Here is a 17,510-nt window from a genome sequence, read left to right on the forward strand (position 1 = left end):
ATGACCTGAGCCAAAGGCAGATGCTCAACTTCTGAGCCACCCAGGCACCCTTACTGAATTTTTTTATTTTTTCTGTTTCCTTGTTGATTTTCTAAGATGTTCAAGAATATAAATACAAATATCATCTGCTAATAGTGATAATTTTACACTCTTTTTCCCAATTTTTTACTATTAGTCTTGTTTCATTTCATTGACTTTATATCTCCTGCACAGTGTTTAATAATACCTAATGGATATCCGTTTTCTTCCCAGCTTTTCCCCATTAAGCAAGCTGCTGACAACTTAGGGTCAAAAAGATTTATTTTGTCATGTAAAGGAAGTGTTTGTAATATTCCAATTCGTTTCTTTTTAAAGATTTATTTAAGGGAATCTCATATATGTCCCTGAGTTTTGAATCCATAGTCTTTGAAATGCTTGTTGAATAGTGGTTTAATTTCAGAAAAAAGATATATTTTGTAGACTTAATGAAAATTCTGTTTTAACATCATCTGAAGATGTCTAAGTTGACTTGGCAACTTGTGATACTTGCATTGACTTCTGTTACAAAGATGTCACCTCTGTAATTTCTAATTTCTGTGTAATACTGAAACTTTATTTTCTCTCTGTCTCTTTTTTAGAATTTTTATTTGGCTGCTGCCTTGAAATACTGGCCCTAAAAATGCCAGCTTGTTTGGACTTAGAAGATGACCTGGATAAATGATAAAAATTAAAGACATTTTGGTAAGTGAAATATTATGTAAAAGAGTAGTTAAGGCTCAGCTTAATTCCTTGCAACAGAATTACTCTACCAAAGTCACATAGCAAATAAAAAAACTGTTTCCTTCATCATCATCATCTGGCATATTGTCAAAGGAGAAGATGGTCTTTGGGACGCCTGGGTGGCTCAGCGGTTAAGCGTCTGCCTTCGGCTCAGGGCATGATCCTGGAGTCCCGAGATCGAGTCCCACATCAGGCTCCCTGCATGGAGCCTGCTTCTCCCTTTGCCTGTGTCTCTGCCTCTCTCTGTGTGCCTCTCATGAATAAATAAATAAAATCTTAAAAAAAAAAGAGAAGATGGTCCTTCAGCCAGTTATGGGAGGCATCAGCATGTTTAATGAAACCCAAAATTCACTAAGTTGAGTGCTTTCTGTTCCTCTGGGGTTGAAACCTTGACTTCTTTTTCTTTATCTTAGAGAGTCCACAGGCCTCTCAGGAAGCACATCATAACATTTTTTTTTTTAAAGATTTATTTATTTATGAGAGCACAAGTGGGAAAGGCAGAGACAGAGAGAGAGAGAGAATCTCAAGCAGACTCCACACTGAGTGAGGAGCCCAAAGTAGAGCTCAGTCTCATGACCCTGAGATCATGACCTGAAGTGAAATCAAGAGTTGGACACTCAACTGACTGAGCCACCCAGGTGCCCTGGCACATCATAACGTTTAAATGCATTTTAAATATCTGGTCTCTGCCAGCACTATACCAAACCCTGCATAATTCACCCAGACCTAATGTTGGACTAGTCAATCATATAAGTCATAGACATTGAAAACTGAAAAAGAAAAGAAAAGAGAAAAGAAAGAAATTGAAAACTGATGGCTGAGCCTTATGCAACTACAGCATGTTTCATTTAGCCTGCAGTATTTTCCAAAAATGTAAAACTATTTTAAAATCTGGAGATATTCACTTAATATATGGATTTTAGTCTTTTCTTAAAATTTAGAACATCTACTAGTGCTGGGCCTGTACAACACCTCCCATCTTTCCATAAAGAAAGTAATAGGCTAGAGCAGAGTAGTGGCTGCTTAGCATGGATGGGTTTGTGAGTTTCCTGTTGCCCAGATCATTTATACAATATGTGCAAATGCATTTAATATCCAGTGTACTTCTCTTATTTTATTTGCCTGACCCCTGTGAGTATGGGAATTTGTGATTTCTGATGTACAACATAGGGCCTTGTCTTTTGTTTAAATGGCAGCCAAGTTGATAATCTGAATAACCTGTGACAGTCTTTTACTCATTATTCAGCTACCTACACCAGTCCTTTATCTTCAGATCTAAATGTAAATCTGGTGCATATTAGCAGTTATATGTATAATATATCTGATATATAAATTCATGTACTTAAAAGTAACAAGTTATAAGTAATATAAATTTATATATTTACAAATACACATGTTTACATATATTTATTTTTAATCCTATGATTTGGAAGGTGTTCATAAGTAAGCTTCTAAGCCATCCTGATGTCTGGTGGAGTTTTACCTCGGAGCAGTAGTTTGTTGCTGGTATGCTTGCTTTTTTCTTTTCTTTTAAAAACATTTTTATTATGAACTATTTCAAACATTTTAAAAAATTATACTATAAACAATAGTATAATGAACACCTGTATACCCATCACCTATATTTAACCTTTATTAACATTTTGCCATATTTGCTTAATCTATTTTTCCTTAATTATTTTTGTAATTTTTTTTTAAGATTTTATTTATGTATTTGAGATAGAGAGCAGGAGGAGGAGCAGAGGGAGAGGGACAAGCAGATTCCCTGCTGAGCTCAGAGCCTGACTTGGGGCTCGACTCAGGGCTTGACCCAAGGACCCTGGTCAGGTCATGACCTGAGCTAAAACCAGACACTTAACTGACAGAGCCACTCAAGTGCCACCCTTCCTCAATTAAAGTAAAATATAAGCATTATAACATTTGAACCCTGAGTGCTTCAGTATGCATCTCTTGAACAGTAAGAACATTGTATTGTATAACCATAACACCATTATTATCATGCCTAACAAAATTAGCAGTAATTCCCAGGATGCCTGGGTAGCTTTGTCGGTTAAATGTCTGAGTCTAGATTTCAGCTCAAGCCATGATCTCAGGGTTATGATATCCAGCCCCTACGTCAGGCTCTGTGCTCAGCAGGGCATCCGCTTGAGATTCTCTCTCCTTCTCCCTTTGCCCTTCCCCCTACTCTCTCTCTCTAAGTAAGTCAATCAATCTTTTTAAAAAATTAGCAGTGATTCCCACCTGGGTGGCTCATTGGTTAAGCGTCTGCCTTCAGCTCAGGACCCTGGGATCAAGTTCTGAATCAGGCTCTCCACAAGGAGCCTACTTCTTCATCTGCATCAGGCTCCCACATGGAGCCTACTTCTCTGCCTCTCTCTCTTTGTTTTTTTGTTTTTTGTTTTTATTTATTTATGATAGTCAGAGAGAGAGAGAGAGAGAGAGAGGCAGAGACACAGGCAGAGGGAGAAGGCAGGCTCCATGCACTGGGAACCCGATGTGGGATTCGATCCGGGGTCTCCAGGATTGCGCCCTGGGCCAAAGGCCGGCGCCAAACCGCTGCGCCACCCAGGGATCCCTGCCTCTCTCTCTTTGTGTCTCTCTTGAATAAATAAATAAAATCTTTAAAAAATAAAAATTAGCCTTCATGGCATGATTGATGTCACCTTTTTGGAAGACTATCAAAATCCAAGGTTTTTAGTTGGCCTCCTTCTTTCCAGTTAAAGATTCTTTTAGAAAACATATCTTAAATTTGAAATCCTTCTTGAAGTCATCCCAACTATGGAATAGCTACTAAATAGCTCCAGTATTTTAGGCAGTCTCAGCAGTTATCAGCAGTCATTTTCCTAATGAACAGCAGCTTTTAAGCCCTAAAAGCTTTCTTAGTCTTGTTTATTTACCTCTAAAGTTCTTTAAATCTGTGAAGTACAGATGTTAGTTGACTAAAGGCAACAGTATTTATGAGGGATTTCTTGAACGCTATTGTTTTTTAACCACCCAAATCACACTATTCCTTTTTTTTTTTTTCACACTATTCCTTTGTAATAATCACAGTACTAGAAAATGATATACTTGCCAAACTGTAAGGTACTCTGTTCGAAGGATTGGGTTTTGTTTTTCATACTTAAAACAGAGGAATTTTTTCCCCCTAAGATTTTAGCTTAAATTGGTTTTGGGAAAGTCCTTATTCTTAAGAAGTTTAAGTGACTTTTAAAATAGAAAAAGAGGGATCCCTGGGTGGCGCAGCGGTTTAGCGCCTGCCTTTGGCTCAGGGCGCGATCCTGGAGACCCAGGATCGAATCCCACGTCAGGCTCCCGGTGCATGGAGCCTGCTTCTCCCTCTGCCTGTGTCTCTGCCTCTCTCTCTCTCTCTGTGTGACTATTGTAAAAAAAAAAAAAAAAAAAGAGCAGTTCCCATTAGATAAGTAAACTTTAAAAAAAAATAAAAATAAATAAAATAGAAAAAGAAAAAAAGTTAAACAGTTTTTAAAAGTTGATACATTTTTTCCATTTGTGCTGGTAATATAACCATGTTACAGCATATTTAGCTTTGCATATCCGCAGTGACTTCTAATGTATTTTGTTAAAATAGGAAAAATAATTTTTTTTTATTAAAATAGAAAAAATAAAAATTTTTCCTAAAAAAATAGGACAAGAAAATTTACCAGTGATCTTACCAACCTAGAACAATCACTGCATTTTGTGAATTTCTTTTCGGCTCTTTTTCCTTATCCATCTTTTAAAAAACACAAAGTTGTAATTATAGTTTATGTAAGGAATGTTTTTAAGTTAGAAGAGTTGTATGAGGTTCTTATGGTTTTTTTTTTTTTTTAAGATTTATTTATTTATTCATTCAGAGAGAGCGAGAGAAAGGCAGAGGGAGAAGCAGGCCCCATGCTGGAAGCCCAATGTGGGACTTGATCCCGGGTCTCCAGGATCACACCCCAGGCTGCAGGATGCAGGAGGCGCTAAACTGCTACGCCACTGGGGCTGCCCGGTTTTTATGTTTCCATGTCATTCTTAATATTCACTCACTTTTGGGTTAAGAATGTGATCTTCAGTCCCAAAGCTAATGAAGAAAATGGCCACATAATGTGATCTCTAGTACATGTACTCTTTGGTAGACAACGTAACTGAAAATAGCAGATGATGTGATTTTCCTAGATCTAAAAATTTGTTTATTTATTCATGAGAGACACAGAGAGGGAGAGAGAGAGAGAGGGGGGTGGGGCAGAGACACAGGCAGAGGGAGAAGCAGGCTCCATGGAGAGAGCCTGACATGGGACTCGATCCTGGGTCTCCAGGATCAGGCCCTGGACTGAAAGCGGCACCAAACTGCTGAGCCACCGGGGCTGCCCAGATCTAAAAGTTTAAAAGTTATTTAGTTCTGTTCTGGACAAAGTTCTTTCCCTCCAGAAACATGTGTTAACCACCTCTTTTCCTTTCCTAAAAGTATTTAAAAACATTTTTTGTTTGTTTTTTTCCTGAATTATTATTTTTAGCCATATAACTACTAATAACCCTTTAAACATTGTTTTATTTTTTTTTAAAGATTTTATCTATTTATTCACGATAGAAAGAGAGTCAGAGACACAGGCAGAGGGAGAAGCAGGCTCCACGCCAGGAGCCTGACGCGGGACTCGATCCCAGGACCCCAGGATCGCGCCCTGGGCCAAAGGCAGGCGCCAAACCGCTGAGCCACCCAGGGATCCCCTAAACATTGTTTTAAAGGGTCCTCAAGACTTTAGGATTTTAAGTAGTCCTCTGGATGTTGTTTTTTTTTTTTTTTTAATTGGGTCAAGTTGTGCTTTTCAGATTAGAGAAAGAGAAAGGCTCTAAAAACATTGGCTCCTCTGAAACTTTTGTCGGGATAGGAATAACAAGAGTCTCAGGGAGCCCCTTGCTCAGTGGGCCAAAGACTTATATAAATTATTCTCCAAATATAACTTGTTTTATTTTCTTGTGATCTCTGTTCCCTCCTCCCCATATTATAGGCTTACCAAAAAGTAGCCTGTGACATAATAGACATAGAAATTATAATAAAAGGAACTTTACTTAAAACTGGCAAAGTTTTATTTCAAGTATTTTTTAAAAATTATTTATTTGAGAGAAAGAGAGAGAGAGTGAGAGGGAGGGGAAGAGGGAGAGGGAGAAAAGCAGACTCCACCCTGACTAGAGTCTAATGTGGGACTTGATCCCATGACCCCGAGATCATGACCTAGGCTGAAATCAGGAGTCCGACGCTCAACCAACTGAGCCACCCAGGTGCTGCCCCTATTTTATATATTTTTAAGAACTAGTTATTAGGGGCACCTGGGTGACTCAGTTGGTTAAGCATCTGCCTTTGACTCCGGTCATGATCTCAGAGTCCTGGCATCAAGCCCCACATTGGGCTCCCTGCTCAGCGGAGACTCTGCTTCTGCCTCTCCTGCCTGCCACTCCCCCTGCTTGTACTCTCTTTCTCTCTCTCTCTCTCAAATAAAGTCTTTTTAAAAAAACTAATTATTACAGAATATCTTAATTAGTTTATCCTCTTTGTAATTTCTCAATTTTTATTACCTGGCAAATAAATTATAGTTTTCACAGAACAGTGGGTTATACATTGTTGATTTTATAATTATGCACTTATAATACCTTTTTAATTTTCTTTTTTCAAAGGTTTTCTTATTCTCCATTTGGCATATGCTACTGGAATAATATTCACCATGGTTTTGGATGACCTTCCAAACTTAGAAGACATCTATACTTCCTTGTGTTCATCAACAATGGAAGACTCAGAGATGGATTTTGATTCTGGACTAGAAGATGATGACACAAAAAGTGAGAATATTTTGGAGGATTCCACAATCTTTGTGGCCTTCAAAGGAAATATAGATGATAAAGACTTCAAATGGAAATTGGACACAATATTGGAGAATGTGCCCAATTTGTTACACATGGGTAATTTGCTTTAATTATTTTCTTCTTGTTACTCTTTTTTTAAAGTGTTTGCTCTTCTGTAATTTTCTTGAGTTTTACAAAGTAAAACTATACTGGATTGAAAGGCTGATTTTAAGTGTAGGATTAGAATTTTAGAATTTTTTTAATGAGGTATAGTTGACATAATATACATTATATTAGTTTCAGATATACAACATACCATTCCATATTTTTATATATTGTGAATGATCACCACAATAAGTCTAGTTAACATCTGTCACCATATATAGTTATAATTTTGTTTTCTTAATTTTTTCAAAATTTTTTACTTAATTCAATTTGCCAATATATAGTATAATGCCCACAGTTTTCTTGTGATGGGAATTTTTGAGATATACTCTCTTAGCAACTTGAAAATATGCAATAAAGTATTACTAATCATAGTCACTATACTGTACATTACATCCCTATGACAATAACTGGAACTTTGTACCTTTTGACCCCCTTTACCCATTTCACCCACTCCCCACCCCTCATCTTCAACCTCTGTCAACTACCATTCTGTTCCCTATATCTACGAACTTGGTGTTTTTGGTTTTGTTTTGTTTTGTATTTTAAGATTCCACATGTCAGTGAGATCTTACTGTATTTGTCTGCTTATTTCATTTACCATAATGCCCTGAGGGTTCCTTTATGTTTGTTGTAAATGGCAAGATTCTTATTTATAGCTGAATAATACTCCATTAGATATATATATATATATATATATGAGATTGATATATATATCATATATATGTGAGATTTATATATATATATCAATATATATATAATATATATATATAATGGGTATATGTATTTTCTCACATTTTCTCACATTTTCTTTGTTCATTCATCTATCCACAGACATGTAGGTTGTTTCCATATCTTTGCTTTTATAAATAATGCTGCAGTGAACATGAGGGGTCTAGATATCTTTTTGAGTTATTGGTTTTGTTTTCTTCAGGTAAATACTCAGAAGTAGAATTGCTGGATCATATGTTTTATTTTTAATTTTTTTGAGGAAACTCCATACTGTTTTTCACAAACTGGCAGCACCAGTTTACATTCTTACTAGCACTATGCGAAGGTACCTCTTTTCTCTACATCCTTGCCAACACTTTTTTTTTTGGTCGTTAATAACCATTCTAACAGATATGAGATGATACCTCATTGTGGTTTTGATTTGCATTTCCATAATGATTAGTGACGTTGATCACCTTCCATGTACCTGTTGGTCATCTACATGTAGTCTTTGGAAAAAAGTCTATTCAGATCTTCTGCCCAATTTTTAATTGGATTGTTTGGATTTTTGCTTGGAAGTTGTCTCATTTCTTTATATATTTTGGATATTAATTCCTTATCAGATGCATGATTTGCAAATATTTTCTCCCATTTAGTAGATTGCCTTTTCATTTTCTTGATGGTTTCCTTTGCTCTGCAGAAGCTATTTAGTTTGATGTGGTTCCACTGGTTAGTTTCTGTTTCTTTTGCTTTTAGTGTCACATTTTTAAAAAATTGCCAAGACCAATGTTAAGGAGCTTACCACCTATGTTTTCTTCTAGTTTTATGGTTTCAGGTCTTACATCAAGTCTTTAATCTATTTTGAGTTAACTTTTGTGTATGGTATAAGATAGTGATCCAGTTTCATTCCTTTGCATGTGGCTGTCTAGTTTCCCCAGCATCATTTATTGAAGAGACTGTCCTTTGCATATTCTTGGCTTCTTGGTCATAAATTAATCAACCATATATGTGTGGGTTTATTTCTGGGCTTTCTATTTTGTTTCATTAATCTGTTTTTTTTATGCCAATACCGTACTGTTATTATTACTATAGCTATGTAATATAGCTTGAAATCAGAGAGGTAGAATTTATTTTTAAATAAAAATGCTGTTGTATTTCTTTTAACTACATGGAGAAACTGAACATGATAAGGTATTGCTTAACATAGTAATCCTTAAATTATCTGCTCTAATGTATAGGAGTTAATTCTTAAGACCCATGTTTATTTATTGTTTTTAACACTCCAAACTTCAGTTTCCATTCCTTCCTTCAATACTGGAGCTTGAAGGCCCCTTAAAGCTTAAAAAAACTTTTATTTCATGGTTCTACTTAAACATACAGGAAATATGTTTTCTTAAGTTTTATTTATTTATTTTTAAGATTCTCTTTTATTTATTCATGAGAGACACAGGCAGAGGGAGAAGCAGACTCCCTGTGGGGAGCCTGATGCAGGATTCGATCCCGGGACCCCAGGATCATGACCTGAGCCAAAGGCAGACCCTCAACCACTGAACCACCCAGGTGCCCCATTTTCTTAAATTTTAGATGAAAGGTTACCCAGCTGGCAGCTTGTTGTGTTATGGCTCTACTTTCGTTTTTTTGTTTGTTTGTTTGTTTTTTAATGTCTGAATTTCATTGCCGATGCTTTTAAAATTGAAATATTTGGGCAGCCCCGGTGGCGCAGCGGTTTAGCGCCGCCTGCAGCCCAGGGCGTGATCCTGGAGACCCTGGATCGAGTCCCACGTCAGGCTCTCTGTGTGGTGCCTGCTTCTCCCTCTGCCTGTGTCTCTGTCTCTCTCTCTCTCTGTCTCTCATGAATAAATAAATAAAAATCTTTAAAGAAAAAATTAAATCACTCATAGCAGCTAAAAATGAATGAACTATAGCCATATATATAAATAAAATAAAAATAAAATAAAATAAAATTGAAATATTTTACATACAAATCCAGACTTTGGATTTAGCACTAAAAATGAAAGATCTATAAACATTGAACTCTCTTTTCCTGATGGTGCTCAGGAGCAGCTTCTATTTAGGGCAGGCCCTCATCTCACATTGCTCCTCTCTGGCTTCTTCATACATTTAGACTACATGTCTGGGTCTTGTGGGCATTTGTGGTTTTGAACCTTGGTTTAGATGTTCTGAATCATTTCTGGTTAGTACAATTATCTACTCTCATTGACAAAAAAGCCTAGATTTTATTATTTTCTTTTAAAAAAAAAGATTTACTTATTTAATTTGTGAGAGAGGGAGCACGAAGGGTGAGGAGAGAGAGAATCTCAAGCCGACTCCACACAAAGCATGGAGCCCAAAGTGGGGCTCAATCTCAGCACCCTGAGAGCATGACCTGAGCTGAAACCAAGAGTTGGATGCTTAACTGACTGTGCCACCCAGGCACCGCTAGATTTTATTCTTCTATCACAAATCCTGATGTGATCAAGTAGTGATTAGATTTTTAGGCTTAGTGTTGTTTTTCTTTTCCTCTGAGATTTGATGTTAGGAGGAAAGTTGTCATTTTCTCACGGGCTTTGTATGTATGTTTTTTTCTGTGTAAAGCATAGTATTAGGGAATGTTACGTGTTAAAGTTGCAGTTACTGCCATCATTGTTACCATAATTATGGTCAGAATATAAGAGCTTTTCCAGCTTAGAACAACATACATGAAATTAAATATATATTATAGTTGTAATTTATCATATTACTCAGGGAAAAGAGTGTCAGTGAGCATGAAATTGTTCATTGCTCTTAATTACTCACATTTTTTCTTGGTTTAAATTGCTGAATCAGGGGCTCTTGGCTGGCTCAGCTGGTAGAGTTTGTGACCTTGACCTCCAGGTTGTGAGTTCAAGCACCACAGTGGGGCTTTAATTTTGCATTAAAAAATAAGATAAAAGATAGATAGCTGAATCAATTTATTTGTGGCTTTCAAATAAATTACCAAACCAGATTTATGATGTTATCACCATATATAAGATTGTATTCTTGGTCCAAAAGTATATTAAGTCAAATCTTCTCAGGTATGATAGAAGTTAAAATTTTTGATAAAATATAACCATTTTATAGACAAGGATTTTTTAATAACCATATCACAAATAGATAATACCATAAACTAATTTGATGTTTGTTTAAACTTTGTATAAAATTCTAGTACTCTTTAGATTGAGAAGAAGCCCTATAGCACCTAACACTCCATGGAATCAGGATCTCTAGCTTTCCTACTTTTTGCTATTCAGAGGCATAAGTGTCATGGAAAGTAAATTGACCTGAGAATCAGAGCTGGATGTTAATGCCATCTCTGATGCTGGTAGGTGACCACAAGATTCTAGGCAGATCACAGCCTCTCTTGGCCTCAGTTTCCTCATCTGTAAAATAGACTTGAACTAATTATTGCCTAATCCTTTCTAAATTTCTGTGGTTGTATTACCTCACTGCTCTTAGCAAGTAGTTTCTTTTTTCCACATTAGAACAAGTGAACTCCATGTTTGGATAAGTTAACTTTCAATGTATAGTGGTATTGGAGCTAGAAGGGGCTTTAGGCAACATGTAGGTACTTTCCTCGATCTGTCGGTAGATCTGATTTTGACAACACATATACCTGTATGACCCATTTCCTTTATATCGAAATGCAAACTGAATAGAGGATACCAAAGATTTAATTTAGCCAAGTTCATAACAAAAGGGAAAATTATGTTGTCTAGGTTGTTGAAAAAAAATTTTTTATCAGCTAACTGGGACTGGGATTTACTTTTCCATCTGTAAAACACAATTACAAATAACACTTAACCTCCTTTATTAACTTTTGTATATTCTTTCAAAAACATGTCCTGCACCTGGGTGGCTCAGTGGTTGAGGGTCGTCGACCTTTGGCTCAGGTCATGATCCCGGGGTCCAGGGATCAAGTCCTGCATCAAGCTCCTGGGAGGGAGCCTGCTTCTTCCTCTGTCTATATCTCTGCCTCTCTCTCTCTCTGTGTGTTTCTCATGAATAAATAAGTGAAATCTTAAAAAAAAAAAAAAAAAGTCCTAAAGTTTGCATTGACTTTTCACACTTGTTGAAATGTAATGTTTTCATATCCTCACTGAAGCTTTGTTATCAAATTACATTGTTTTTTTCCTTCAGTGTGCTTCAGTGAAAATTATACTCTTAAAGCAGGGGAAAAAAATTTAGATCAAAAAAGACTTAAACCCTTCTTAAATTGAAGCATTTATAGGACATTGGAAGAAATGTTTTCTCCCTCTCTGTGACTATCTTGCACAGAGATACTCATTAATATTTAAATATGAATATGAACTGGCATAATCTGCATCCCATTTTTTACAGAATTTCACTGAAATTTGAGACTACATGGTCTCATGATGCCAGTTCACATACATTTAACTGAGTCCAGAACGAGACCCTAGTCTACTCATTTAAACTTACCTCTCTCTTCTTTCTTGCATTCCCTTCTTCATCTTACTGCTTTCCATGTATTCAGTGTGTGTGTCAGATCCTATTCTAGGGTTTGGACATATATTTTCTCATTTAGTACTCAAAATCTCATGAAGTAGTTTTTACATGAAGAGGAAGGTAAGTTTCAGAAAACTTAAATAATTTGTTCATGGTCACCCAGGTGCTAAGTGGTAGAGCTGGGATTTGATTTGAAATGTACCTAATGCCAAAGACACCTCTCAAAGCTACTGCAAGCCAATGCTCTGCTTTGTTCTTTTGCTTTTGGTTTGTTTCATGTTTTCTGGTGGCTAAAAAATTACTAATATTAATTCTCTTTCTTTCATGACCAAGAATCCAGCAAGCTAAAGGTACAGAAGGTGGAGCCCTGGAACAGTGTGCGTGTGACATTCAACATCCCCCGGGAAGCAGCGGAGCGGTTACGGATCCTGGCTCAGAGCAACAACCAGCAGCTTCGGGATCTGGGGATCCTCTCCGTTCAAATTGAAGGTGCCCATCTGGACCCAAATCATAACAAGAGTAGGATGTAGAATTTTCTGTGCTGCTTGTCTGTTCCTCTCGTGTTTCAGAATGCCAGGTAACTCATGTAACCTGTGCTTCACATTGCAGCACCATAGGATAAAGAGGAATTGAGGCTTTGTCTGGATTCTGATGCTTTAGCATCCACAGTCTCAGACTCCATTCCCTTGCCTGATTTTGTCTGTCAGTCTGTCAGATTTGGAATTTATTGGCACCCTGACCAGGAGCTGATTTGTCTTTTAAAGAATATCTAATTTCATTTGTTTCCTTCAACCAAATAAGCATTAGTATTTCTTTTCTTTATCTAACAGAGATTAGGAGGCCCTGAATAGTCCTTTTTGTAGCAGTATTCATTTTTCAAATATTTTGCCATAGTGGTCTTTTCAAAATGAAAATATGCTACACACACACATACATGCAGCTTAAAATCCCTGCTATCGCTTGCTATTGTTCACAGAATAAGGACCAAACTTTATACCAAGACATCATGGCTTTGCATGGTCTGACCTCCACCTTTCTCATCCAATCGTAACTCCTACAACTCTCTTCTCCTCTTTGCTGTCTGTTCAAGCCTCTTTAGCTGCAGCCGTTTGCATTTATGTTTTCTCTATGTCCCTTACCATGCCCCCTCCTCTTATTTAACACTTACTCAGCCTTCAAGTTTATCACCTTAAATCATCTTGAAAATACTTTTTCTGAACTCCTTGATGAAGTCAGTGTTCTTTATGTGCTCTCACAAAAGTCTGGGTTTTTTCCTTAGATCATTTATGTCACTCTTTCATCAGAGCAATTATTTGATTATTGTTTTATTCTCCCCTAGATTGCAGGATCCAGTAGGGCAGAGGCTATGTCTGGTTTTGCTCACTATTGTAGCTCTGCTTGCCTGGAACATGTTAGGTTCCTTGGTAGACATATGTTGAATGAAAACAAGGGAAGTACACACATAATAGCACCACTTTGCTTTAGCACTTGGCGTACAATGATAAGAATAATATGGTCCTTGGTGTTACGAACTCAAAAGAAACTCCTGACCTTAGTTAGGGAGACAAACCTGTGAGAGATATATAAGTACCAAGTATGGGGGAGCACAGAGGAGGTTAGAAATGATTATGTATTTTGAGAAATGGGGTAAGCCCCATCATTTGGTAAACAAGGGAATAGTGGTTTAAATAACAATCCATCTATTATGAAAAATATTGGATTATCTAAAAGGATCCAGAAAAGTAAAATTTATTCATAGCAATCTGTAGGATATTGGATGAACTTTGGGGAAGAGTGGGAGTAAAACAACTATTGCCTGCAATAAAACTAGATAGGCTGCTTATGTTTTATAGAACATATAAGTGGTTTCTTAAAAACTAAATGTTTTATAGTCTCTGTTACCTATTTGTGTGAGTTAAAAGGGCTTTGAACCTTATGTGGTAGTGTTTCCTACTGGAGAAAGGAAACACCAGTTTCTTCTTTTAATCAGACCTACCTCCTATAAGTTCTTTTTAAAAGGATAAAATGCTGGCTCCTCTTTATTGTTAAAGCCGTAAATTAAAGCATAAGTACCATCAGGGATGTAAAATAGATAACATATATTTCAAGAAGTTATGAAATTCACAAATGGCAATGATTATCACATTACAGAAAAGAGTTCTTTAACTTTTTAGGAAGTACATATGTGTTCCAGGTGATCTCCTTTTCTCCACACTCCCTCAGAATTCAGACAGGATCTAAAGTGGTGGCAGAAGCTTTGCTTTTCTAAAACTGGTAACAAGCTGATGCCTTTGTACGTTGTAAGAAGAGATGTTGCCACGCCATGGTGTCTGCTGCAGGGGTTCAGGGACAGGTTATTCTCCCAACAGCCTATTTTCCATTGAAGAACACTCTCTGTACCCTTCCTTTTCTGAGTTTTAGCCAGGGAGTTGGGAAGACATCTTTTTTGAGGACATTTCGTGACCCCTCCATTCATGGTGATTTAAAGCAGAAATCTGCAAACTTTTTCTGTAAAGGGCCAGAGAATATTTTTGGCTTTGTGGAACCTAAGACCGCTGTCACACAATTCCAGTCTGGTTGTAGTACAAGACAGCCATAAGCAATATGTAAGTGAATGAACATGGATGTCTTCCCAGCAACACTTTAATTATTACAGGCAGCAGGCTAGATTGAGCCCATAGGTTGTGGTTTGCTGACCCCTAATCAGCAAGTTTGGGAGCCTCATGTGTGTTTCTTTGATACCAGTTAGCTTATATGCAGTTGCCAATTAGGGGAATGATACTAATATAATGTGGAAATTGTGCGTATTCATATAAACAAGACAAGGGAAGCTGGAATAGTGGAAATAGAAAGATGATTATCTAAAAGAAAAAAAAAAAACTCAGCTGCTGCATAGGTGGGAAGTCCTTTCAGCTCTATTTTAAGATAATTAATCTGAACTTACATTCAGATACCTTCCCCCAGAAGTGCATCCCCAGACTTAGCTTGTGACGTTTTACTTCCTCCTGCTTGCAGCCTCATTGATTCAGGAGCTCTACTGCATCTGCATTATCTCAGCACCTGATTACGGCATTGACACCGTAAATGTTTCTGGATATGTTGTTTCCATCAGTTACTGTTTTTATTAGAGCTCTGGTTACAAAACCAATAGCGTTTTGAGGTTCCAGCAACACTTTTTCCCATAAAAGCTATTTTCAGCATGAGATTTGACAGAATGTGGGATTTTCCAGGAATGTATTCATCGTATAGAAAATGCTTGTAATTCTTTGTAAGGTTATAAGATGACAATTCATAATATATTTAATAAATAGCCAATGAGTGCTATTATGTATCAGACACTGTTCTGTGTCTTAAGGATATAATTAGGGTGGCCATATAATTTATCAACCAAAATGACACTTTTGAGAGTAAAAAGGGTGCTATTAATAACTGTCCCTGAACGATAGATAAAAGGGAACTAGGGCAGATTTATGGTTACCCTTGTACAGTGATGGGGGAGGCAGACAAGAAATCAAGTGAATGAGTAAGTCATTACTCATTCGGGGATATGGACTGAAGATATAACAAGATGTTCTGATAAGGGTGATCTATCCTTGGATAAGGCAGTTGGAGGTCTTTTGGGGCCTGTGATACTTAAGAGTACATGAAAATTGAGAAATTGACTTACGTGAAGAGAGCAGGAGAACTGTTAGAGACTGAGGGAACGACATGTGCAAAGGCCTTAAAGTGAGAAGCAGCTTTGTGTGCCTAAGAAACTATAAAAATATGCCACTAAGGCTGAATCCTTATTTAAGTAGAAAATAGTGAGTTGAGGTTAGAGAGGCAAGGTCTACATCTGGGCTGTTAATTGTGGTAGCCACCAGCCATCTATGGATTTTGAAGACTTAGCACTCCAAAAAAAAGAACGTAAAATATATCATTAACTATTTGTATTAGTTATATGTTGAAATAATAATACATTGAATATACTATGGTTTCTAGAAAATTTAAAATCATATGTGTGGCTCATATGTCCATTTCAAAAATAATACTCTTTCTGCTTAGAATGTTTTAGCAGTTTTGGTATATTAATAGTTCCTTCTCTTTATTGGAAACCCTCAAGAACTGTAGTCTCTTTTTTTCCTTTCATTCCTGACTCCCATAGGCAATTTAGACTATCTTATAGTTCCTGGTGATTGGTCCCTTATTAATAGGATGTTTGTGCCCTATGACCAGTCTACCTGCCTGGTTGAAATACTTAATACATAAAGGTGACTTTATCAGTGACAAGACAGAGGAAACTATTGTGCTGTCATTAGCTTTCTGCTTTGTTATCTGTTTCTATAAACCAGGACCCCATGGTATGGAATGATGCCAGAAGGATGCGGATCAATACAAGGTTTCCTTTCACTTCCTTAACCGCCAGCTAGCTATACTCTATCTGTCCGCTAGGTGGTGATGTCATCCAGAGTAACAATAGTCAAAATTTTGGATTAAGTGCAGGAAGTTTCCTGAAATTTGTTTCTTTTTATAATTAAACCAAGTGAAATTTAAGTTATCTCTAAGTTTAGAGTTACCTCAAATTAATTGTAATACTTATAATTATGTTACCTACCAGGATATTGTGAGGTTCAAATGAGATAAAATCTTGTAAGCATTAAAAACTGTACAGGGGATCCCTGGGTGGCGCAGTGGTTTAGCGCCTGCCTTTGGCCCCGGGGCGCGATCCTGGAGACCCAGGATAGAATCCCACGTCGGGCTCCCGGTGCATGGAGCCTGCTTCTCCCTCTGCCTATGTCTCTGCCTATCTCTCTCTCTCTCTCTCTCTCTGTGTGACTATCATAAATAAATAAAAATTAAAATAAAATAAAAACTGTACAAATGTTGGTTTGATCATTAGATGCTGTAAAAGTAGATTAGTAGCAACCTACCTACTCTTTATTGCATGAATATCTCTAATAGATACCTGTTTATGTTGCAGTTGTTGAAAGGGAAATGGTGTTTTGCTCACAAATATACCATCATGTGTTCTCTTTCTCCATTAAACCTATTCATGTCTCTACCTTCTGATTGTAAATTCCCAAAAGGTAATCTAGGATTTTGAGAATTTGAGAGCATTTTCTTCCTTCTCATGCTCATAGACACACATGCACACATGCATACACCATGAGCTACTTGAACATAGATACTCAGAGTTACAAGCCATCTCCTGACACTATCATTCACAATTGCCTATCTGCTAGATTGTGAGGATTGTTATGTTCTCCTTGTTCTTCATGTAAGTAAACCTACTCAAATGAAGTTGAAGGAAGACCTATATAGTATTGAACTTAACCTTTTGTGGTGGTAAGCTTACCATAATTCTTCAAAAACACAAAAAACTAAAGTTCTTGTGTACCTGTTTTTAAGTAACATTTGCATCTTATTCTGATGGTTTCCTTTTTATAACCTATCATTTTCAGGGGAAGGTGCTATCAACCTGGCTTTGGCTCAGAACCGAAGCCAAGATGTGAGAATGAATGGACCCATGGGAGCTGGAAATTCAGTTAGGATGGAGGCAGCATTTCCCATGGCCGGTGGTCCAGGTGAGG

At 37.0% G+C, this 17,510-nt stretch overlaps 1 protein-coding gene across 15 annotated transcripts in view; it reads left to right on the forward strand.

The window, feature by feature from the left end:
- The window catches only part of NCOA6 (nuclear receptor coactivator 6), an 85,571-nt gene that overhangs the window by 26,708 nt on the left and 41,353 nt on the right, over positions 1-17,510 (forward strand). For 10 of the 15 annotated variants that reach the window (XM_072736049.1, XM_072736054.1, XM_072736064.1 and 7 more), the window contains 5 exons: positions 618-720; positions 2,193-2,265; positions 6,415-6,696; positions 12,274-12,429; positions 17,382-17,504. In XM_072736049.1, coding sequence (XP_072592150.1) covers positions 6,462-6,696; positions 12,274-12,429; positions 17,382-17,504 — 514 coding nt within the window. In that variant the 5' untranslated portion in view covers positions 618-720; positions 2,193-2,265; positions 6,415-6,461. The remainder of the gene's footprint in view (positions 1-617; positions 721-2,192; positions 2,266-6,414; positions 6,697-12,273; positions 12,430-17,381; positions 17,505-17,510) is intronic. The other 5 variants (XM_072736052.1, XM_072736055.1, XM_072736057.1 and 2 more) reach the window with 1 other exon arrangement.

The sequence above is a fragment of the Vulpes vulpes genome, chromosome 14, assembly GCF_048418805.1.
Source record: "Vulpes vulpes isolate BD-2025 chromosome 14, VulVul3, whole genome shotgun sequence".
In the NCBI taxonomy this organism is placed as follows: Eukaryota; Metazoa; Chordata; class Mammalia; order Carnivora; family Canidae; genus Vulpes; species Vulpes vulpes.